The sequence below is a fragment of the Giraffa tippelskirchi genome, chromosome 14 (genome assembly GCF_054371585.1).
Source record: "Giraffa tippelskirchi isolate mGirTip1 chromosome 14, T2T-mGirTip1v1.2.pri, whole genome shotgun sequence".
In the NCBI taxonomy this organism is placed as follows: Eukaryota; Metazoa; Chordata; class Mammalia; order Artiodactyla; family Giraffidae; genus Giraffa; species Giraffa tippelskirchi.
Window position 1 is genome coordinate 60,415,954 of NC_137288.1, and position 25,199 is coordinate 60,441,152.

Here is a 25,199-nt window from a genome sequence, read left to right on the forward strand (position 1 = left end):
GTTCATTGGAGGGACTGATATTGAAACTGAAACTCCAATACTTTGGCCACCTGATGTGAAGAGCTGACTCATTTGAAAAGACCCTGATGATGGGTAAGAATGAGGGTGGGAGGAGAAGGGGACAACAGAGATTGAGATGGTTGGATGGCATCACCGACTCAACGGACATGGGTTTGGGTAGACTCCGGCAGTTGGTGATGGACAGGGAGGCCTGGCGTGCTGGGATTCATGGGGTCTCAAAGAGTCGGACTCAACTGAGAGACTGAACTGAACTGAACTCAGTGTAAGATCATGCTCCAAATTCTATGACTTTGAGACAACGGCAGTTCACCAAATCCCCCTGTACCTCAATATCATCTCTGTAAAATGAGGGCGAGAGAATGATCATTTTTCTTGCCTTGTTACTGGAGTAGAATCGGAGTTTGAAGAGTTGGACCATTTTCCAGAGCACTCTCTAAATTCAATTAGGCCTGTTAACTGTACCCTATGGTCACTACTTTTGACTGACAAATTTATTTTGTAACTCTCAGAATATGATGAATCCTAGGTGGCTGCTTTATTCCTTTTCTTTTTCTCTTCTTTTCTTTCTTTATAAGAGTCTAGCATTCTCAACAGGCACAGTAGTGATCCTGCTGGCATTCTCTCTTGCTCCTGTGCTATTACATTTAATTTGTGTGCTTTTATAACTTTGTACTTACGCCCACGGGCTTTTGAACAATGGGCACCCCATTCAATAAATCCAAGAAATAAATGACTTGATGATTGTAAGCGCTTTGAACTCAACGGACAGAAGGCTTTACATAAGTAATATAATAGTAAGGACACTAGGATGAAAGACTGAAAAGAAAAAAAAATAATCTAAAGCTTTTTCAGAGACACACTCTCCCTCTTCCTCTCTAATTGTCATTCTCTGTTATACAGCACTCATTTCCCTCATTTGTACTTGGTTTTCAAAACCTCTTCCTCTATATTTTTTTGAGAGGAAAATGACAAACATTTGTAAAGCAAAAATACATTTATACCTCAAAGAGCATTTCCTTTGAACCATGGATGGGATGATGAATGCAAGGCTTATTATACAGGGTAAGAGATACTTAAATAGATCCTGCAATCTCATGGAAATAATATCAGTGCTATGAGGAAACCATCCAGAGCTTCCAATAACCTGAGTTGTGGGCATATTGTACGTTTTGACTTTAGTACTTTTCACTTTGTTTGGTAAGCATAACTTAATTTAAAATTTGACAGATGCACAGTTTTAAAGAAAAGTAACCAGCATATTTAGCTACTATAAGTTTATTGTCATGACTTGTTATTAATTACAGTCCTGATTTAAAACCTGTCGTACAATCTTTTTTTCCCCCTTTTTGTGGATGTACCATGTGGCTCGTAGGATCTTAGTTTCCTGACCAAGGGATCAAACCTGGGACCAGCAGTGAAAGTGCCAAGTCCTAACCAATGGGCCACCAGGAAATTTCCTAACTTGTGTTTTAAACAAGTTTAACTATTATCATTTTTTTTTCTATTTAATTATCACTCAGTTAACCCAGTATAACAATGATTCAATTATTTATCCTCTCTGATGTGACATTCTGGATAATTTAGCTGAACTGCCATGTATACTTGGATGTGCTTCTGGATCCTTTTTCTTCCAGCGTTCTCTCACTTGTTTACTCTTTGAAAGCACATGTTTCTGGCTGTGCTGGGTCTTCACTGCTGTGTGCAGGCTTCTGATGGTTGCTGAGAGCGGAGGCTGCTCTCTAGTTGTGTCGTGGGCTTCTCATGGCCGTGGCTTCTCCTGAAATGGAGCATGGGCTCTAGGGCATTCAGGCCTCAGCAGCTGCGGCTCACCGGCTGTTTCCTCTGTGGCATATGGGATCTTCCCAGACCAGGGATCAAACCGGTGTCCCCTGAGTTGCAAGGGGACGTCTTAACCACTGGACCACCAGGGAAGCACCCAATGTTAAAAGGAACAAGTCTATTTCTATGGCATCATTTCTAATATACTAATTAGTAAAACTTTGTGTATCCTGTTAGAATAATGTCTTCCCTTTGCTATCTTTCAAAATTTTAGATAGCAGTTCCAAAGTTCACCCTGAACTTTTAGTCTCTGCTCTGCTTTTCCATTTCTCATGCCCTTGGTGCTTTGAATGGCAAGTAACATGCCTGAATCTTTACCTCAGTAGGTTTTCAAAATGTGCTCCCTAGACCTCTCTGGGTTTTTTATTTTTATTTTTTTCACCATTTCGTCTCCTACAGCTACTTTAAGTTTTCCAGGGCTATTTTTTTTTTTTTTTTTTTTTTTTTTAGCTAGAAGTGTTTTTGTTTTTCTTTTCTCTTTGGGTACCTCTCAGCTGGAAGGAGCGCTAAAGGTCCTCTTTGCACTAAGGAAAGTTTGAACTCACCTGCCTTGATCTGTGAGGCCTGCTTGATCTAGTTTCCGTCTTGTTATTCCTTCCCTATATTTGATGTTCTAGCCAAACTGGATGTCCTTGTCTCCCGACCATCCCACGGACCACTTCACTACGGGGCCTTTCGGATATGCAGTTCCTCCTGCCTTTCCACCTCTCCCACCAACTTGCACAGGTATCTGCCATTTAACTACCATGTAATGGGAACTTTCCACCTGCTAGGCAAGACAGCAGATGTTGTTCAGTGCATTATACTATTTAATCAGGTTTCCCAGGTGGCGCAGTGGTAAGGAATCTGCCTGCCAATGCAAGAGACACAGGAGGCACCAGTTCTATCCATAGGTGGGGAAGATCACCTGGAGAAGGAAATGGCAACCCATTCCAGCATTCTTACCTGGAAAATTCAATGGACAGAGGAACCTGGCGGGATAAGAGTCCATGGGGGTCACAACGAGCTAAGCGACTGAGCATGCATGCATAACTATTACCACTCGTCCACATAAAAACTTCACAAAAGTCGGGTATGCTAAGAAGTAGGAACAGGGGTATATACATATTTTAAGGTATGAAACGTTAACCAGGAGATTTTAAAAAATATTATTTATTTATGGCTGGGCTGGGTCTTCATTGCTGCACGTGGGCTTTTCCTAGTTGTAGCAAGCGGGGCCTACTCTCTAGTTGCAGTGCAAGGGTTTCTCATTGGTATGGTTTCTCTTGTTGCAATGCACAGGCTTAGTTGCTCCAGGGCATGTGTAATCTTCCCAGACCAGGGATCGAACCTGTGTCCCCTGCAGAGGCAGGCAGATTCTTAACCACTGGGACACCAGGGAAGTCCTAACCAGGAGACTGAGAATAAGCAATGTCATACTCTTTCTTTCTTGGACTTCACTTTTAAAAAATCTAATCCCTAAAAGAATCTTCTCATCTAGCTACCTGCCAGGTTATACTATTCAAAATAATTCCCATTTCCACATGCCCATGAGATGAGGATTAAAACATCTCTGTTTTGCCAAATCCAGTGGCTATGTTTTAATCCTCATCTCATCCTCAATCTTCAACCTATAGTGGGTTCATTCTCTCTTCCTTTTAAGACATGCCTACCTGACATCACACACTTCCTCATCTACCCAACCTCTGAAGGCTGGCAGCCCCCCTGGGGTCCTTCTTTCCTTCTCATGCCACTTTCTCTCTCGTGCTCTCATCTCCCTTGTGACTTTGAATATCTCATTCTGCATTTCCATCTCCAGCTCAGAATTCTCTGAGTTCCAAGCCACTATCATCTCTCACTGGGTCGATTCAACTGGACTCTGAGTCTAACTCTCACCTCTTTAAGTCACTTTGCCACAATATTCTTTTCAAAGGCATATTAGGCCAGATGCTCTATTGTTCAGAACGCTTTAACGAGGACTTCCCTGATGGTCCATGGTTAAGAATCTGCCTTCCAATGCCAGGGATGTGGGTCTGGTCCCTAGTCAGGGAACTAAGATACCACACACTGTGGAGCAATTATGCCCATGTACCACAACTAGAGAAAGCCTGTGGGCTGCAACAAAGACCCAGTGCAGACAAACAACAACAAACCAAAAAACAAACCAAAAAACCCTTTAATGACTTTATTCCAAATTATGGATAACATCTAAACTCCTTACAAGGAGGAGCCCGTCAGGCTGACGCTGACCTATACTTCTAATTCCACTTAATACTTTCCCTACCCAGCACATCCACACTGCAAGACATTCTGGTCTGCTTAGAGCTTCCTGAATCAACAGTCCTGTCCTGCTCAGTGCCTTTGCATATGCTGGTAAACATACTACTCCCACTCTTTCTCTGCTGACTATTACTCATCCATCAGGTCTCAGCTAAATATCACTTTCTCACAGAGCAAGCAGTCGAGCTCACCCACATCCCCCAATCTAAATTAAGATTCTCACAATTCTCCTGCATTATGCTACAGTTATGTTGCCTACTCTATTTATAATTTTGTATTCATCTGCTTGCTAATTGAGTGGGATCTTCCCTCCACTAACTCCCTGAGGTTGGGGGGCAGGGTCCATGTCTGTTCAATCATCACTATATGCTCAAGTGAAAGTTAAAGTTGCTCAGTTGTGTCCAACTCTTCACGACCCCATGGACTATACAGTTCATGGACTCCTCTAGGCCAGAATACTGGAGTGGGTAGCCTTTCCCTTCTCCAGGGGATCTTCCCAATCTGGGGCAAAATATGACATTAATAAAATCATATATTTTGAATGGATGATTCCCTCCTTGAATTTACACTTTGTTTTACTTTTGTATTTACTGTATTTAATCCTATTTAAAAACTAACAAGTAACTAATTGTAGGACTGTTGTAATTGTTTTCAGAAGTGGAAGTTAAAACTCAAAAGATTAAGTCATTTCCTTACTATTAAACAGCTACTAAGAGAGGGAAGCAGGATTCAGACCCAGGTTGGTCTGATTCTAGAGTCTTTGTTCTTGGATGGCAAAACAGAAGCTCAAACATACGATTTATCAATGACTTATGTGATAAGAACTTGAAAGTTTTCTTTCGTTCTTCTGGGAAAGTAAGTAGATATGTATTATTATTTACATATTGAGGATATAAATACAATGAATTCATTTAAAAAAATCTCTGTGGCTGCCCCTTGTGATTGTTAGTGACCTGAAAGGTTCCTTAAAGACAATGGCCAGGCCTCCCAGCATCCTGCAAGTTCCATGAAGCTTTCTGTAATGCTTTATCTCTTGTGAATGCTCTGTAAGTAGCAATGATGATATTATAATGAGAGAAATGTCATGCTGAGTTATTTGATGAGAAGAAATAAAGCAGTGAGGATGGCATAATCTGAGACAAAAAAAAAATTCACAGAATACAGTTAGAAAGAGAACTGCGTATTCACTTTCACTGTATTTCTGGAATCAGTCTGGAGCATTTCTGTTAGGTGCACACCTCATCTCGGTTGTACTTGAATCACTAGTGGGAAAGAGTGCTTTTCTATTTACATCTGGTGCCTAACAAGTCCTTTTTGGTGTATGGTTTTTCTAACTAGAAAAAAAGAAGGTTAACAATGGGCATCACTATTCCAGTTATCTTTAAACTGCCCCCAGAGCACTCCTGTGAGGAACATTCACACCTCTAGATAGACAGGTGATACGGCTCTGAGTCAGTTAGTCAGTGTTAGTCGCTCAGTAGTGTCTGACTCTTTGAGACCCCACAAACTGTAGCCAGCCAAGCTTCTCTCTCCATGGGATTCTCCAGGCAAGAATACTGGAGTGGATTGCCATTCCCATCTCCAGGGGATCTTCCCAACCCAGGGATCAAACCTGGGTCTCCCGCATTGGAAGCAGATTCTTTTACCGTCTGAGCTACAGGGAAGATAAGGCTCTATTGATAAACAAAATCCAGTGAAACAAAGAAAAGATACTGAAATTTCAAAAGTTGAGAAAAACAGGTACAATTTTAATGTTTTGTTAAATCCATTTTAAATCTAAGTCCATAATTAAATCAGAAATCCATTATTCTTGCTATTGCTGTTCAGTCGCTCAGTCGGGTCTGACTCTTTGCAACCCCACTGACTGCAGCAAGCCAGGCTTATTCTTATGTCCAGATAAATACTGGCCAGGAAGGATATATGGAAAAGCCCATCTTACCTTCCATTGCTGAATAATGATAATCATACATGAATACAATCATGGTATGATAATATTCATCACTTACTGTGAACCCACTATGATCAAGGCCTAACCAATATTCAGCCCACCTTACAGAGTAGGTATTAGCATCCTCATTTTGTGGATGAGATAACCAAAGCTTAGAGAGCTACAATAACTCCTCTGAGGTCACTAAATATTTATAACCAAAGTAGCGTATCAAGTAAGTGCTAAAACTTAGAGTTAACCCAAGTCTGTCTAACTTGCAGAGTAAGCTTATTTCATAATAAGCTTTAGTTTTTAGTGATGGGAGGATGAAGTATTTCCTACTGTAGGCGGTAGAAGCTGTAGTGGTAGTAATACTGGCCACTGATATTTACACAGTACATATTTATACATTGTTGTTGTTTAGTCACTGAGTTGTGTCCAACTCTTTTGCAATCTCATGAACACCTGTAGCTCACCAGGCTCCTCTGTCCATGGGAATTCCCAGGAAAGAGGATTTTATATCACATATTTATAAAGTTATAGGTGTATGTCAGATATTGTGCTAAGTACTTTCTATGCATTATCTCATTTCATTTGTACAACAATCCCATGGGTGAAATATTATTGTTTTTATTTAACAAATGAGGGAACCAAAGATCAGCAGGGTTAAAGTCAAGGTCACATGAAGGTTAAACCTAGTTTTTTCAGATTCTTCTGTTCATATTCTTTAACTTAAAAAAAAATTGTGGTAAAGTACACATAACATAAAATTTACCATCCAACTAAGAATTGATCTTTTGAACTGTGGTGTTGGAGAAGACTCTTGAGAGTCCCTTGGACTGCAAGAAGATCCAACCAGTCCATCCTAAAGGAGATCAGTCCTGGGTGTTCATTGGAAGGACTGATGTTGAAGCTGAAACTAATACTTTGGGCACCTGATGCGAAGAGTTGACTCACTGGAAAAGACCCTAATGCTGGGAAGGATTGGGGGCAGGAGAAGGGGACGACAGAGGAAGCGATGGCTGGATGGCATCACCGACTCGATGGACATGGGTTTGGGTAGACTCCGGGAGTTGGTGATGGACAGGGAGGCCTGGCGTGCTGCAGTTCATGGGGTCGCAGAGAGTCGGACACGACTGAGTGACTGAACTGAACTGATTCTCTACCATGTCAGCAGTGTTAAGTGTAAGTACACTCACATGGCTTGCAACCTCTTTAACTTTTTAATTGGAAAATTTCAAATATATACAAAGATAGGATAAAATAATGAACCTCCATTTACTTACTATCCAACTCCAACCAGGATTCAGCTTATGGCCAACCTAGTGTCTTTATACTCACTCACTTTCTCCCCTCAAGTGTCATTTTGAAGCAAACTCCAGACATATCTTTCAGCCATTAATATACTGATATGTACCTCCAAAAGATAAGGATTCTTCTTTTAAAACTATAATTCCATCCTCAAATATAAAGGGTTAATAGTAATCTCTGAAAATTATCAAATATCCAGTCTTCAACTTTTTAATTTGGCAAAAAAAATGGTTTTTGTTATTTTTTTTTTTTTAAATAAAAGTATGTTAGAATGAGGATCCAAATAAACTCTTTATAGTACAACTGGACTTTATTAAAGGATGTTTCTCTCTTTTTCATTGTAATGTATTAGTTGATTAAACCAGGTTATTTGTCCTATACAGTTTCTTGCAATATGGATTTTGATGGTGGCATTTCATGTTTCTCTGTTCTAGATACTTCCAATAAACTGGTAGATGAATCTAGAGGCCTGATCACATTAGGTGTTTCTTGTTTGATTTTTTTTTTTTAAAGCAAGACTACTTCATAAATGATGGTGTGTTCTATATCAGGAAACACATCATGTCTGGTTCTCTTTTTGTAAGTCAGCAGTTACTCATGTTCATTGTTTGCCTCCATTCATTTATTAAGGTTCGTTAAATGGTGATATTCTAATTGTATCATTCCCTTTTCAGTTGTCAGCTGTTAACATTTCCCTAAAGAGGCGCTTTCTTATATCTATTGTTTTGCTACCATCTTATATGAAAGGCGGGATAAATCCTTTCTTTCTTTTAGTAGAAATCTTGTTGCTAGTGATGTTCAATGCTGTGCTACTGGGCTGGTCACTATTTCTGTGAGTTCAAAGGACAGAAACAGAATGACTAAACATAGCTACAGATATTAAAAAACAAAAACCTGAGTCCATACAAAGACTTCCTATTTAAACTAAGATCAAAGAGTTTTTATTCAATCGCTTCTATTTTATATCTATATATACTGCTTCCAGGTTCCCAAGGCAATGGAGAAAACAAAATTAGAATATTGTACAATTGCTCCTTTGCTTTATCTTGTGTTACAAGCACAGGTCTTGAACTAACAATACCAAGGTTGTTACACAAACGTGATTAGTAAAAACAGTTTAATTTTTTTTCAGTTGTATCTTTAAAGTACAGCCTACTAGGGAAGAAGAGTCACTAGGATGTTTGGTTATACCCCTGACTGGATATACATTTAGGTTTATTTCAATTTATTTAAATTTTAGAGACTACTCTTTCGAATTGTTTTATGATTATGTTATATGTATAATCAGTAATGTTTAAACCAGCTCTACTGAAGGAACTTTTTCTTAATTTAAGAACTCTTTATATAGGTTTAATTTAAGTTAAATCTATAGCAACAGGAATTACAGAGTCTATCTTTATCCTTTTCAGAAATCACTTTCATCCTATTCCTTCACTCTCCTTATAGGTAACTGTCAAAAAAATTTTTTTTATAGTTTGTCCTTCCATGTTTTTCAAATATAAATAGATCCAAATGGATAAATAAATATAAATAGATTCAGATATAAATGGGTATCACCAACCTATCCTGAGGATGATTATATGGTAACATACAGAACTTCATATAGCAATATTTTTCATTTATTTTTATAGATGGATAGTACTCTATCATGTGAATATGCCAGAATTTATTCAACCAGTTCTTACCAATAGTTTTAGACTGAAGACCAACTTGTTTGGTTTCAATGCTCTCACATATAATTTTATGTTACATTCATATATATCCAGGTCTTTTACCTAAGTGTTACTTGGTTAGTCATGTCTGACTCTTTTGCGATCCCGCAGAGGACTGTAGCCCTCTGTGGGATTCTCCATGCAAGAATACTGGAGTGGGTAGCCATTCCCTTCTCTAGGGAATCTTCTGGACCCAGGGATCGAACCCAGGTCTCCTGCATTGCAGGTGGATCCTTTACTATCTGAGTTATCAGGAAAGCCTTTCATATGTGGTATATTTTATTTGCTTTCTTTTTATATTTTATTTTTTGGCATTCAGGAAATTTGTATTTTTGTTTTAATGGTTACTTCTATGTGAAGAACTTTATGTAATCCCTGTTTCTTATTTTTTGTCATTTTCTATTGGTTAGCTACTGTAAGCAGTATCAAATTAACTCATTACTTTGTCTTCTTCCTCCCACTTCTCTCCCAGCATCTGAAATAATATCCTTTAACTCCCAGTTAACCATCAGGCCATCAGCAGTTTATTCTACTGTTTACATGCTCTTCCCATTTCCCTTCTCCATATTTTAATAGTTGTGATGTATCTGAATGGTCAGATACACAGCCTTTATATACTATCTTCACTCTCCATGAATATTGTTTTGTGTTAGTTCTACAAGTAAAAATATACATAATGCTCTTCACCAGTCTTTATATTTGTATCTCCCCAGTCACCGTGGTTGTCTAAAGTTCTTTATCTAGTACAGGGACTGGCAAACTATAAACCACGGGCCAAAGGAGATTAGTGGCCTGTTCTAATGTGGCCTTTGAACTAAAAATGGTTTTTGCATTTTTAAAGGAAAGGGTTGTAAACAAAACACCCAAAACAAAGACAGGTGACAAAGACAGCAATAGAAAACCTTTGCTGAGCACTACTCTTGTAGAGCCCTGGGGAAGGGAACAATATTCTCAGAGTTTTTATATTTCATAAGATTGTGTTTCTTATATTTGCAAGTCAGTTTGCGTGTACACTCAGTCACTCAGTCATGTTTGACTCTTTGCGATCCCATGGACTGTAGCCCACCAGGCTCCTCTCTGTCCACTGAATTTTCCAGGCAAGAATACTGGAATGGGTTGCCATTTCCTACTCCAGGGGACCTTCTCGACCCAGGGATACAACCTATGTCTCTGTGTCTCTGGCACTGGCAGGCAGATTCTTTACCACTGAGCCAGGAGGGAAGCCCTCAAGGCAGTTTGGTGGGATATAAAATCCTTGCTGATGGGTCGTTGATAGACAGGGAAGCCTGGCGTGCTGCAGTCCCTGGGGTCACAAAGAGTCGGACACGACTGAGCGACTGAACTGAACTGACTGAAAATTCTTGCCTCACATTTACTTTCCTAGAGTATATTAAAAATGTTATTTCACTTTACTGTGGCATAAAACACTTTCAAAGAGCCTGTTGACAATTTTATTTTCTTTACTTAAAAGTGACCTGGTCTTTTTGCCTGAGTATCCTTCAATTTTTTTTCTCTCTAGTTTTCTAACTCTGCAATTTCACTGGAGTTTGTGTTGGTATTTGTTGTCCTGGGTTGAGTTTTCAAAGGCATACAACATACGCTCTTTCAACACACACACACACACACACACACACACACACACACACACTCATCTAATTTTTGGGCTGTTACTCTATCCAAAACTTCTCTGGATCACTCATCAATATGCATTTGTACAAGATGATTCTAAATATGGTCCCAATAATCCCCCTTCCAGCTACTAAACCCTGCCAGGCTCACAGAAGCTCTTATCTCAAGCCCTCTACACTCACTGTTCCATCTTCCTAGAACACACTGCCTCTACAGGACTCACTGCTGCTCCTTCCTTAGGCTGTGCTCAGACATCACCTTCCCAATGAGGGAAACCCTCCAATGACCACCCATTACTACACTGCTACCTTCCCTTGGCCTGTGCTCCCAATTCCTTTTTCCTGCTTTACTTTCCCATGGGAACTACTTACATTTCATTCACTTATTCATTTGTTTGCCTGTGCATACAATCATGATACATCTCTCTTCATTAGAATGCAGGCTTCATAATGGCAGAAATTTTTTTCACTGATGTCTTCACAGAACAGAGAAAAAAGTGGCTAAGAAGATATCAGTTGCTCACTACTTTTTGGATGAAAGAATAAGGAATTTCAAATACCACATGGAGTTTTTTTATGCATGTACTACTCTTTTGTAAGTAGTATTACTGTTAACCCAGATAATATTATTAATTATATGGAAATCAAATTTCAAATTGCCAACATCCACTGGATCATAGAAAAAGCAAGGGAATTCCAGAAAAACATCTACTTCAGTTTCACTGACTATGCTGAAGCTTTTGACTATGTGGATCACAACAGACTGAAAATTCTTAAAGAGGTGGGAATACCAGACTACCTTACCTGTCTCCAGAGAAACCTGTATGCAGATCGAGAAGCAACAGTTAGAACCGGACATGGAAAAATGGTCTGGTTTCAAACTGGGAATGGAATATGTCAAGGCTGTATATTGTCATCCTGCTTATTTAACTTATATGCAGAGTACATCATGTGAAATACAGGGCTGGATGAATCACAAGCTGGAATTAAGACTGTCGGGAGAAATATCAACAACCTCAGATATGTGGATGATACTAGTCTAATGGCAGAAAGCAAGGAGGAACTAAAGAACCTCTTGATGAGGGTGAAAAAGCTGGCTTAAAATTCAACATTCAAAAAATGAAGATTATCGTATCCAGCCCCATCATTTCATGGCAAACAGATGGGGAAAAAGTGGAAACAGTGACAGATTTTATTTTCTTGGGCTCCAAAATCACTGTGGATGGTGACTGCAGCCTGAAATTAAAACACGCTTGTTCCTTGGAAGGAAAGCAATGACAAACCTAGATAGCATATTAAAAAGCAGAGATATACAGACTTTGCTGACAAAGGTCTGTATAGTCAAAGCTATGGTTTTTCCAGTAGTCTTGTATGCATGTGAGTGATGGACCATAAAGAAGGCTGAGCACCGAAGAATTGATACTTTCGAATTGTGGTGTTGGAGAAGACTCTCACAACAAGGAGATCATACCAGTCAATCCTAAAGGAAATCAGCCCTGAAAATTTTTTGGAAGGACTGATGCTGAAACTCCAATACCCTGGCCACCTGATATGAAGAGCTGACTCACTGGCAAAGACCCTGAAGATGGGAAAAATTGAGGACAGGAAGAGAAAGGGTGACAGAGAATGAGATGATTGGATGGCATCACCAACTCAATGGACATTAAGTTTGGACACACTTTGGAAGATAGTGAAGGGCAGGGAAGCCTGGTGTACTGCAGTTCAAGGGATTGAAAAGAGTCAGACACAACTTAGTGACTGAACAACAGCAACAATGGAGCATTCATAACAGGTATGGGGAATTTAGGACTTACGCATTTGAGTCTAATCTCTCACTTGGTATCTTCTACGATCTCAAATTTGTATTTTGACTGAGGTCACGAGGAGACTATTGTGTTGCTCTAAAATATATCTTTTCCTTTAATGAAAAATGCTTACTGATCAACCTGCGATTGAATTAATGACAAACTTTTTTTAGGGTCATGTTCTAAGCCTAACAGCATTTTATGCTTGACCCACAGTTTTTCCATCAGCCCACACTCTAGGATTTACAGTTTTTTCCATTAAAAAGAGTTCAATGACCCTCACCTATTCTCACATCAAAAGCAGTATTCACTAAAGCCCGAGGTTAATGAATGGACAAAATCTTACTGTACTGACTTCTCATAATGTAAGCGGGATCTTAAACTCAAAAGTTCAGAATGACAATGACTCCATCTTTAAAGCTGCTATAACTCAACAGGTGTCGAAAGCTCTAGGAATAGAATATCACACTGTTCCTAGAGACCCCAACCTTCAGAAAAAGTTGAAAAGGCTAATGACATTATTAAAAGACATCACTTTCACTTTCTTCCTTTCATTTTCACTGTCTTCCTTTGTTTTCTTCCCTGGTGGCTCAGAGGGTAAAGCGTCCGCCTGCAATGTGGGGGACTGGGGTTCGATCCCTGGGTCGGGAAGATCCCCTGGAGAAGGAAATGGCAATCCATTCTGGTATTCTTGCCTGGAAAATCCCACGGAAGGAGAAGCCTGGTGGGCTACAGTCCATGGGGTCGCAAAGAGTCGGACACGACTGAGCGACTTCACTCTTTCTTTTCTAAGCCTAAAAATGTACTAAACTTTAAATAATCAGTATTAACTTTCTTATGAAGATGTATCATACTGGTCAGTGAACTGAAATTTGAGTAAGAATAACTTTTGTTTCATTATTAGCAGAGCTTTACCTCATTAACCAATTCCAGGTGAGAGATTAAACCCAAATGCATAAAAATAATTAACCATGCCTGCCCAGTTTATTATTAAACAAACGTGATAAGTAACTTCAGTTTTGAGGACTGAAACTTAGTTCTTATAAGTCCATTTTCCAAAAACAAGTACTTTGTTAGTGTTAACAAATCAAAAAAACCAATACACTCCAAGCATGGAATAGCCTCTAACAATTGTCAACACTCAAATTAACTTGTCTTCTGCTTCCTAAAGCATATCACTTCTCATGACTGAGATCTTCAAACTTACATCTTGGAAACTCAAATAATTTTATGAATAAGTTGAGAAACAATTTAGGCTTAACTTGCTCTGGTGTTCACTGAATGAATCTTCTAATAATACCTGAAGTCTGGATAAACTCTGATGATTTCATATTCATTTTTGCATTTATAAGGTAATACTCAAATATTCTTGTAAAGATTTCTTAAGAATTTTTCAGAAAGCCATGAAATTTCCAACAAAACAAGCAGAGCTAAATTCTCAATACAATTATTTTTTTCTCAGAAATTAAATCCACTAAGGAAAGAGTTGAGTTTCCACTCATACAATGAGTAAGATTACTAGTTTTTGGGGGTCTTATTTGGAGAAACTATAATAAAGTGCCATTTATAAAATATTTGCAGCTTTGACTATAATCAACTGTAATAATAAGATACCAGCTCAAAAATTCTTTTCATTTAAACCTCTTTTGTAATACTGCTTTTTAATAACCCTCATAATAGCCGAATTAAAGGACCCCAACAGAAATCATTCATCCCACATAAAACAAACATTGCCTTTTCTTCTTAGCTTTGTTTTACAGGCTACATTATTTCCAGATGACGCTTGAGGGGACTATGGTTTCAAGAATTAGATGCTTAAATAGACAGCTGCTTTCTATTTGCCATGTAAATCAAGGATATATCAAAGAAAATTCCAAATAGTAGACTTCTTTTCTTCCTATTAGGAACTATGAACTCAGGCAGAAAGGGAGAAAGAGAGGGAAAAACAACAGATAGTTGACCGAAGAGAAAATTAGAATAACGATTTCTAACAAAGAAAGTTTGAAGAATCTTAGGAAAAGATGTTTTTATATTAGCTCTGTACAGCAGCAGGTAAGAATATTTTCACTCCAATGGGAAGGGAAAGAAGGAAACTGTGCTCACTGGTTTTTACAAATTTATCACACATTGCTACTGAATTTAATATGCATGGGTTATTTTTTCTGTATTCTTTAAACTTCTCTTAGAAAGTTAATTAATCATTGCCAGATTCCAATGCAAACATCCGTTTATAAGGCAGTAGAGGGAACATAAAAGTTATTTACATATTTTTCATGATAATTTTTAAAAATCCTTAAAAAGGATATTCTACTATATTCTATAAGAAGGGACAGGACAAATTTCTTCTCTAGGAATAAAGGGCAGTAGTCTTTATCTCAATTCAGGTGTGCTTCTTAAGAGTGAAGGAATTAATTCTTCTCTTTTAAGTAAGAGGGAATTTCTCCAACTCAAACTGTCTTTAGAAGCATTCTCAGAACATTTCTGAAACTACCAGTTCAGAAATGGATCAAAACCAAATTATAACACAACCAAGAAAATCAGTCTGATTATGTTAAAGTCCTGGTTTTTAATTAGGAAGAAAAAGTGGCAGGGGCGGGGTGTGGAGCTTGCTCACTTGTTGGAGGCCTCATTTATTTGATTTTTTAAATCAATTGTTCTAAAGAAGAAACTTCTTGGGACTTAATCCGTGTGAGGCTTGGAATTTACTTAAGTTCAGAGCAGTTGTAGGGAAGGTAGTAAGATTTGTAACCTTATTCACAATGTTTGATTCTTGTTTTTTACATTGGTTTCGACATTACGAAAGTAATGATTAAGATCTTGATTCAAATTTCATGATCTTCTTTGGAGAACTGATTGATTTTAGGGCTGAAGCAGAGGAAATAGGAGATGCGTTTGGAGCACCGTGAAGGTTGCAAAAAAAATGGTTGATGCATATTCAAAGGGAAGTGGACAAAACCTGAAATGGCTAAAGTTGGGATAACCTGAGTAAAAAAATAACAACAGTCCTGGATGATAAGAAGAAAAGAAGTATCCAGGAGTTTATACTGATAGAAATAAATAACTGCACAGGCAAGTACTTTGGGGAGAGGTGACAACTCTTCCTTGCAGAATTCCATTTATAAACGTAGAGGAAATGAGACAAATAGAAAATCATTCCAAACTCAGTAAAATAATGATGCAGACAAGATTGATCAATGGATGCTAGGATTTGTGGGAAAATGTTTAGGAAAAAACCAGATATTGGCATTGTCTCCAAGTATCTTCTCCACATACTCTGTCAATATAGTGGAAATATTTAATAATCTAACAAAGTATTTCCCATATAGTGAAAATAACTACTGTATAAAGCATACAGGAATTACAAAGGGAAAATTAGCAAGTTTACAGTGAAGAGTATCGTCAGACATCATCCTAGTGATGTGATCAAGTGAAAACATCACCAGTGCGTGTGTGCTAAGTCGCTTCAGTCATGTCTGACTCTGTGCGACCCTACGGACTGTAGCCTGTCAGGCTCCTCTGTCCATGGGATTCTCCAGGGAAGAATACTGGAGTAGGTTGCCATTTCCTTCTCCAGGGGATCTTTTCAACCCAGGGATTGAAGTCACCTCTCTCACATCCCCTGCATTGGCAGGTGAGTTCTTTACCATTAGTGCCACCTGGGAAACCCAAACATCACCGGTTATATAGACTAACCCCGTGTATTCTCTGGAATGATGCTCTGAGAAGGGCACATCACTTCTGTAGTATCCTTTCCAATAACGCATGACATCAATCTAATCATGAGAAAATGCCAGATGAACCCAAATTGAGGGACATTCTGCAAAATAACTGATTAGTACTCTTCTAAAGAGCCTCTTGATGAAGGTGAAAGAGGAGAGTGAAAAAGTTGGCTTAAAGCTCAACGTTCAGAAAACTAAGATCATGGCATCTGGTCCCATCACTTCATGGCAAATAGATGGGGAAACAGTGGAAACAGTGTCAGACTTTATTTTTTGGGGCTCCAGAATCACTGCTGATGGTGATTGCAGCCATGAAATTAAAAGACGCTTACTCCTTGGAAGGAAGGTTATGGCCAACCTAGATAGCATATTTAAAAGCAGAGACATTACTTTGCCAGCAAAAGTCTGTCTAGTCAAGGCCATGGTTTTTCCAGTGGTCACGTATGGATGTGAGAGTTGGACAGTGAAGAAAGCTGAGTGCCGAAGAATTGATGCTTTTGAACTGTGGTGTTGGAGGAGACTCTTGAGAGTCCCTTGGACTGCAAGGAGATCCAATCAATCCATCCTAAAGGAGATCAATCCTGGGTGTTCATTGGAAGGACTGATGTTGAAGCTGAAACTCCAATACTTTGGCCACCTCATGCGAAGGGCTGACTCATTGGAAAAGACCCTAATGCTGGGTAGGATTGGGGGTGGGAGGAGAAGGGGACAACAGAGGATGAGATGGTTGGATGGCATCACCAACTCGATGGACATGGGTTTGGGTGGACTCCGGGAGTTGGTGATGGACAGAGAGGCCTGACGTGCTGCGATTCATGGGGTCGCAAAGTGTCGGCCATGACTGAGCGACTGAACTGAACTGAACTGAACTGAAGTGTCAAAGGTCATGATATCCAAGGAAAGACTAAGGAAACATGACAACAAAATGCAATGTAGGATCCTGGACTGGATACCAGAAAAGAATAAGGGTAATAATGTTAAAACTGGTAAAATTCAAATGAGGTATGTGTTTTAGTTAACAATATTGTACCAAGGTTAATTTCTTAGTTTTGAAAAATGTTCTACGGTTATATAAGATATTGACAAAGGGGAAAGCTGGTGAAGGCTATATGGAAATTCTTTAAAATCCTTTGTAAGTCTAAAATTATATGAAAATAATAAAGAAAGAAAGGTCTGAGGGAGGGAAAAAAGAAAGAAGGGAGAGAAGGGAGGGGCAAATAAGTCATAAACATGACAAAAACGTAAAGATCTCTATCTAAAAAGAAAAGTTATAAGTTCTATTTTTCCTTCTTTTCAGTCTAACTCCCCATAGGTAACCACTATTTAATATTTTCATATGCATTATTCCAGAAAAATTAAACGCATGCTTTCAATCACACATGTACATATAACCTATATACTATAAAGTATGGTTTTCTGTTTTTTTCTACCAAATAAAGTGTTATGGATATCTTTTCAATAAATCTATATGGATTGACTTCGTTTTAAAAAATGTCTGAAGAATACCGCATTGGATAAACTTAAACTTTAATCAGTTCCCTAAAGATAGATTTTTTTCCCCCTTATTTCCGTATTTTTTGCTCTTAAACCAGGCCGAAAAATATGGCTTCCCAGGTAGCACTAATGGTAAAGAATCCACCTGCTAATGCAGAAGACATAAAAGATGCATGTTCAATCCCTGGGTCAGGAAGATTCTTGGAGGAGGGAATGGCAACCCATTGCAATATTCTTAACTGGAAAATTCCATGGACAGAGGAACCTGGCAGGCTACCGTCCATGGGGTTGCAAAGACACATGAGCGACTGAACACACTTGTGTAATTGCATTATCTGGTTGACTTTAGCAGTTTCTAAAGTCAAGTCATGCTCAAGAAACATATTTTCCCTCTTTGAAAATATTAACTTTTTCAGAGTATAAAATTAATTTTTCTAAATTCACTCTCATGCCACAATGCCAGCCAAGCTGGTATCTATATGTTATTACACTCAACAAACAGTTCTTTTCTTTCCATAGTGCTCCAAGTACTATTTTTTTTTAAATGGCTTCATTGAGATAACATCCACAACCATGTGCATGTATGAATGCACAGGTTCTCAGTCATGTCTGACTCTTTGTGACCCCGTGGATGGTAGCTCACCAGGCTCCTCTGTCCGTGGGATTTCCTAGGCAAGAATACTGGAGTGGGTTGCCATTTCCTCCTCCGGAGGATCTTCCCGACCCAGGGATCGAACCTGCATCTCCTGTATTGGCAGGCAGATTCTTTACCACTGAGCCACCTGGGAAGCCTTTACAACCACGTACTTCATTAATTTAAATGTACAATTTAACAGTTTTTAGTACATTCAGAATTGTGCAACCATCACCACAATCTAATTTTCAAATATTTTTATTATCCCTTAAAGAAACCCTGAAACATCAGCAGTCACTGGCCATCCCACATCGGATCATGGATTTTTTCCAATAAATATAGTTGGCCCTCCATAGTCTCAGGTTTTACTTCTGTGGATTTAACCAGCCTTGGATAGAAATTTCTATCAGTGGTTGGGTAAATCTAAGGATATGGAGGGCTGACTGTACTATACCACTTTATATAAGGGACATGAGCATCCTTGGATCTTGGTATATGTGAGGGCTCCTAGAACCAATCCCCCTCAGGCATTGAGAGACAACTGTATACTATGTTTTTTCCTATACATGCACACTTATGATAAAGTTTGATTCATGAATTAGGTACTAGAAGAGAATATCCACATTGCTAGCATCACTACTCTTGTGCTTTAGGGTCATTAAGCAAAATAAGGGCTATTGAAACACAAGCACTGCCATCCTGCAACAGGCAGCTGATAATCTGGATGGCTACTATGTGACTAATGGTCGGGATATGCTGGACAAAGGGATGATTCATGTCCCAGGAAGGACGGAGCTGGACAGTGAGAGATTTCATCATGCTACTCAGAATGGTGTGAAATGTAAAACTATCAACTGCTTATTTCTGGAATTCTCCATTTAATATCTTTGGACTGCAGTTGACCGTGGGTAAATGAAACCTCGGAAAGCAAAACCGGGGCTAAGAGGGGGATGATTGTACTTGGTTAGCAAGTTGATGATAAACCCACAGTTACTATTTCTACATCTGGGGATTTTTCTGATCTGGCTCCTTACTCTTTTTGGCCAGGGTCTTTTTGGCTTGTGCCTTTGTATTTGTTTGGAATGAGATGGGAAAGTGGATCCTATGAAAAGGTTAAAAAGTTCTTTGATGATCATATGGCAATGTAATTTGGTTCCTTAAGATTCCACCTAGAATAAACTAGTCATCTCAACTAGTTGCCAAGATAATCGTTAGAAATTAGGGAAACAGCGTTTACATGTCATTGTGACAACAGTACCAATTAAAAGCTACAGTTACATTTAAAAAGCAGCTACAATTCATTTTTTATTTTTGTTTTACTGCCTATATTCAGGTTTTGTTTTATATGACCAAAGTTATTTTAGAGGTTTTTCCTTTGTTTCTTTTTTGGCTGAGCATCGAAGCAAGTTGGATCTTAGTTCCCTGACTGGGGATGGAACCTGTACCCCCAGCAGTGGAAGTGCAGAGTCTTAACCACTGGACTGCCAGAGAAGTTCCTAGGGGTTAATTCTTATGAAAATAGTGTTGAAAGATTCTTCTCTAACAATTCTCTCATGTCTTTTTAGTCACTGAATTAAATTTTATGAAACTCTGATATAAAGACAACAAAACTCAGCCAAGTCAACTGAACTTCACTAGCCTTCCTAGATACCTTAATCACTCTCTGACCAGCTATCACTGTAGTGAGCATTCTCTCTCCCCATGGAGAGTTCAACTGCAATTTTTGTTTTATTTTCCCTTAAGCAGTCAGGGCATTTCCTCATTATCTAGAAGCAGGCTGAAGGTTTCAGGTTTCCCCTGAGAGGTTCAGACAAAATGGCTGTACTAAAGTACTAATACTAATGTTTTTGTACCATGCTATTTGTTTTCTATGTTGTTACTCAATTGACTGGTGAATTATACAGTATAATAACAATAAACTTTTCTTAATAAACTCAGAAATCTCTAGGTAAACTAAAAGTACTCTATGTACTACAGTGAGACGAAAAACAAATCCTTATTTTTATGCATGTATTCAAACTCTCTGCTAATATAGTTCTCTCAGTCCTGGTGTAGAAAGTATACATCTGGGAATTCACTGCTGCATTAAGGCCCTTTCATTTTCCTTTTCCGTCTTTTACAAACAAGTGTTCTAATGCATTCTTTTGAGGACACAGAATTTTATGTGGTTGTTGGCAAAGACACTTAACAAGTGAAATTTCTGGGGAAGAAAAAGGGAACATACTTTATTCGTCCAATTAATGACCAAGTTAAAAGAGGAGGATAATGAAAACATGGTTTCAAAAGTTCACTCTCTCATACATAGTGTTTTGAGCAATGAGAATGACCAATAAAACATAAGTTGTCACCAAGAAGAACTACCACAGCACTTACTTTTGAGGTTGCTACTGTTTTCTTTAGTCACCTTTCAGCCTAGTGGCAGGAGGAGTGATTCACAATTATCAATACTACGACTGAATCAGTGTTACCCACCCTCTTCACTTAGCACTGAGGAAAGGCAGCAAAATTCAAGTTCATAAACCTATCTGAAAAACACTGTGATTTGCCAAGTCTCATACATACAAATGTTAAAATAAGACTGTCAATGACAGGTTCCATATGGAATTTTCTTTGTATTTCTAGAAAGCAGATGCTTCAAGAAGTTCCTTTTTATCAACACTTAGTGAAAATTTTACGCAAGAGGAAAACAAGGACTCTAAAAACTGTACAGTTCAATAGCAGACTTCATATATCCATTACGAGTTCAGCTTGTACTTTTGCTGCATAATCACCTCTATAACTGGCAAATGCTATTAAATGTGACCCATTTTCTCAAAGAAAATATCAATTCTCTGGCCTCTGATTAAAGTAGAATACTACTAAGACAACCTCAGCATACACATTCAACACATTTTGTATGGAATGAAACAACAGGAATACTATATAAATCAAATTATATGTGTATAAAAATGACAAAACATTTACAGATGAACAAAATTCATATTCTTAATAAACATAACCCTATTGCCACTCTGGCCCCAAATGTGGATTTCAAGGAGCAAGTACAAAGAATTACTTTTCTTAGAACAAGTTATGACAAGGAAAGAATTAAATCAGCCATAATGCTCATTTTTTCAAAAAGATGAGAATATTTAGCTAGCAGGAAAATTTTAAAAGATACTATTTTTTTTTTTGGTAAGAGAGAAGTACTTTGGAATTTCAAACTTAATACCTTAATGGGATGACAGATCATAACATCTTTCTCACACACACACTAAATAAATAAATAAAAGAGAAGAAAAACAGCGCCAGTCAGGTTGTGGCTGCACAGAGCTATCTCTGTTTATCAGTGTCTGATATCCGGACTGGGTGCTGTTCCCACAGTCTCGTATCAGCACAACCATTTAGAAATGAAACAAACCACAGCAGGAAACAAGCAAAACAACTCTCTGGCTGTCTGGTACACATCACATCACCACTTCAAACTCAGAATATAAAAATTCTCCACTCAAGTTTCTGAATATCGACTTTAAGTTGTCCCCAGATAAACAAATAGGGAGGTCCTTATTAGCACTGGATGAACTATCGCTGTGACTTGTGACATGAAAGTTTTTCGTAACCTCATCTAAGCATGCTCCACAACATAAGAAGTGTCATGGACAATGCCGCTGTCCTAAGGAATCCACATAACAGGTTCCCCTTCTTATTCCACAGTGCTCCTCCCTGGGCTGTGTCTATTCTATTCTATCATCATCCTCTGAGGTCAGGTGGTAATAACCTCTTCATCTTTAAAGTAAGGGGAACAAATGCCACACGTTACTGCTCTTCTCTGCTGACCATGACTGACGAGACCAGGGCAGACACCCTGGACGAGACCCCCAGCGGAGCCAGTTAGATTCTCTCTCTCCTAGGACCTGAGAATTAGAGGACTCTGAACAGTCATAGGACTCAGTTGTGTCCACTGGGTTGACTGACAAATGCCCATCACCACCATTGCTACTAGAGATGTCATGCTGCTTGATTAATAGACATGGCATTGGCACCCCACTCCAGTACTCTTGCCTGGAAAATCCCATGGACGGAGGAGCCTGGTAGGCTACAGCCCATGGGGTCGCTAGGAGTCGGACACAACTGAGCGACTTCACTTTCACTTTTCCCTTTCATGCACTGGAGAAGGAAATGGCAACCCACTCCAGTATTCTTGCCTGGAGAATCCCAGGGACGGCGGAGCCTGGTGGGCTGCCGTCTATGGGGTCGGACAGAGTTGGACACGACTGAAGCGACTTAGCAGCAGCAGCAGCAGAACAGTCAGCAAAAGGCATGACTCTCACTAAAACACGTTAAGGGTTGGGAGGGAAGTAGGTTGGGAGGAGGGGTGAGGGTTGCTATTTCAGACAGCAAATAGAGAAAAGGGGCCTACGGGATGCAGCAGCAGAAAACATCGGAAGCAAAAAGAAGCAGATAACAAAACTAAATGTCCAGAAAGACAGGCTATTTTGAAGAATCCAATGGCTTTTCAACTTTAGGTTCTTGTTCTCTGAAATCCAGGTGTGTATCTTCCCCCTGAGTTAAGGGAGAAATCTTTGCATATTTCTTATAAAATTCCTCCTTTTGTTTCTCTGTAATTAGTTTGGGTGGCCCTCCTGACTAAGGTAATAAGATTCCTAATTATTAACAATCATTGATTTAGGTTTGACTTTCTTCAACTATGTGTTAACAATCTTTGAAAAAACTTTTTCCCTTGATTTGAAATGTTTCTCCTTTATTTTCTATTATAGGTTTCTCAATGGCCAAGAACAGTCAGAACTTGGGAAGAGGGGGAATTGTTATTTTTTAACTTAGCAATGAAAGGAAAAATTTTTTATTGACAAGTAAGGTAACTACTTACATAATCTGGTAGAGGAACATCACTGGAACTCAGCGAACCTCTCAAGGACTGTGTGGCTTGTTCCAGAACTTTGTTGTGTTTTTTTGACAGCAAGGAAAACAAGCTGAAAAAACAAACAAAAGCCCAATTATATTAAAAGAACTAAGTGTCTCCTTTCATAGGTTTTATACGGAATTATATAATTCCACAGAATGTCAATTATTTCAAAATATACTTGTAAATGATTATTTTTTCATGCCTGTGTGAACAGCAAGATTAACAATACTATTGATATAATAAATGATACAGTGAAAAGAATGTTTAAATTCTAAGGGCTCTAAAAAATAAAAGTTTGCCAGTTTAAAACTATATTTCAAGCACAAGAGAAACTTTCAGAAGATTACTATCACGGAAAGAACAGTGGACAGAAATTTAGAAAACCTGGGACATGAACTGACTTTACGATTAACTCAGAGTGTATACTCTGTTACAAATCACTTGAGCTTGCTGTATCTCAATTTTCTCATCTTTTCAAATAAGTGTATTAGATTATTTCTCTAGCATAATATAGAGTCCACGATACTATATTATGGCTTTATATTCTTACTTCTCAAAAAGACTGACTTTCAATATTTGTATTATAAGATTTTGCTTCTGGTCATAATGGATTAACTGGTACTAAATAACTTGCCTGTGTAAACAACTAAAAACTGAACAAAAGATATGAAATAACTGCCTTGAGATGCTCAACAACATCTGAATGCAGGATTACGATCCCTAAATAAGAGAGATCCACAGTGCTGTGTTAGTCGCTCAGCTGTGTCCGACTCTTTAGGACTCCATGGACTGTAGCCCACCTGGCTCCTCTGCCTATGGAATTCTCCAGGCAAGAATACTGGAGAGGGTAGCCATTCCCTTCTCTAGGGGATCTTACTGACACACGGATCGAACCCAGGTCTCCTGCACTGCAGGTAGTTCTTTACCATCTGAGCCACTAGGGGAGCCTTTTGGGGGGCCCATGCGATTCACTACTTAGAAAGTGAGTTTCTATCCAGAGGAACATTTTAGACTGTGGCTCAGAAAGCTGGGGCCCAAGCAGTGCACAAGAGTATTGTGCTGAGAAGACAGATATGATTCTGGGGCTCCTGTGGCAGCTGGAATTTGCAGAGTAGATTGTTAGACTGGAGGGAACTGCAAGCTGCTGCTGCTGCAAAGCCACATCAGTCGTGTCCGACTCTGTGCGACTCCACAGATGGAAGCCCACCAGGCTCCCGTCCCTGGGATTCTCCAGGCAAGAACACCGGAGTGGGCGGAACTGCAAGAGGGAGGTCCAAAACCTGCTTCAGTGTCAACTCTTAAGTGTTTGGCTAAATACTAAGCTGTGCTGTGCAAACACAGATCTCACAAGGTATGACAGTGAGCCACCACCCAGGAGGCACAAACTGAACAGAGATTTTGGAAATCACAAAAGGCTGGAGGTGTGCTGAAGTTCCAACCTGTCAGAGCGGATAACACTCAGTTGAATTCTTAGAAAGGTGATGTTTAGGAGTAGTATTCTAGCCAAGAGTAAAGATTATTCTAAGATGGATCCTAACAGAACTAAGTGAGCGATTTTCAAAGTATAAAACAAATTTACATTAAATATAAATGGATTAAACCCTCTGGTTAAATGACAAGAGATTGTCAGACTAGGTAAAAAAACTAAACCCCAAAACATGCTATTTATAAGAGCCACACTTGTAAATTTGAAGATACAGATAAGTGAACAGTAAAATGATTCAAAAGAGATATTGTTTAATACAAACACTAATCATAAGAAAGGTGGAGTAGCTATATTACTATTAGACAAAGTAGGTTTAAGGATAAGATTATTACTAGAGATAAAGAGAGAAATTTTATAGTGATCAATTTACCAAGAAGCTGTAACAATCATAAATGTGTATATGCCAAATAACAGAGTTTCAAATATATATACTTATATAATCCTAATATTACATCTACTGT

General features: G+C 38.8%; 1 protein-coding gene across 18 annotated transcripts in view; it reads right to left on the reverse strand.

The window, feature by feature from the left end:
- Positions 1-25,199, reverse strand: part of DYM (dymeclin) — a 384,258-nt gene that overhangs the window by 105,353 nt on the left and 253,706 nt on the right. For all 18 annotated transcript variants that reach the window (XR_014074652.1, XM_081561989.1, XM_081561982.1 and 15 more), the window contains one exon: positions 23,217-23,319. Coding sequence is in view for 17 of the 18 variants with exons in the window: in XM_081561989.1 (XP_081418115.1) it covers positions 23,217-23,319 (103 nt within the window). In the remaining variant the exon portion in view is untranslated. The remainder of the gene's footprint in view (positions 1-23,216; positions 23,320-25,199) is intronic.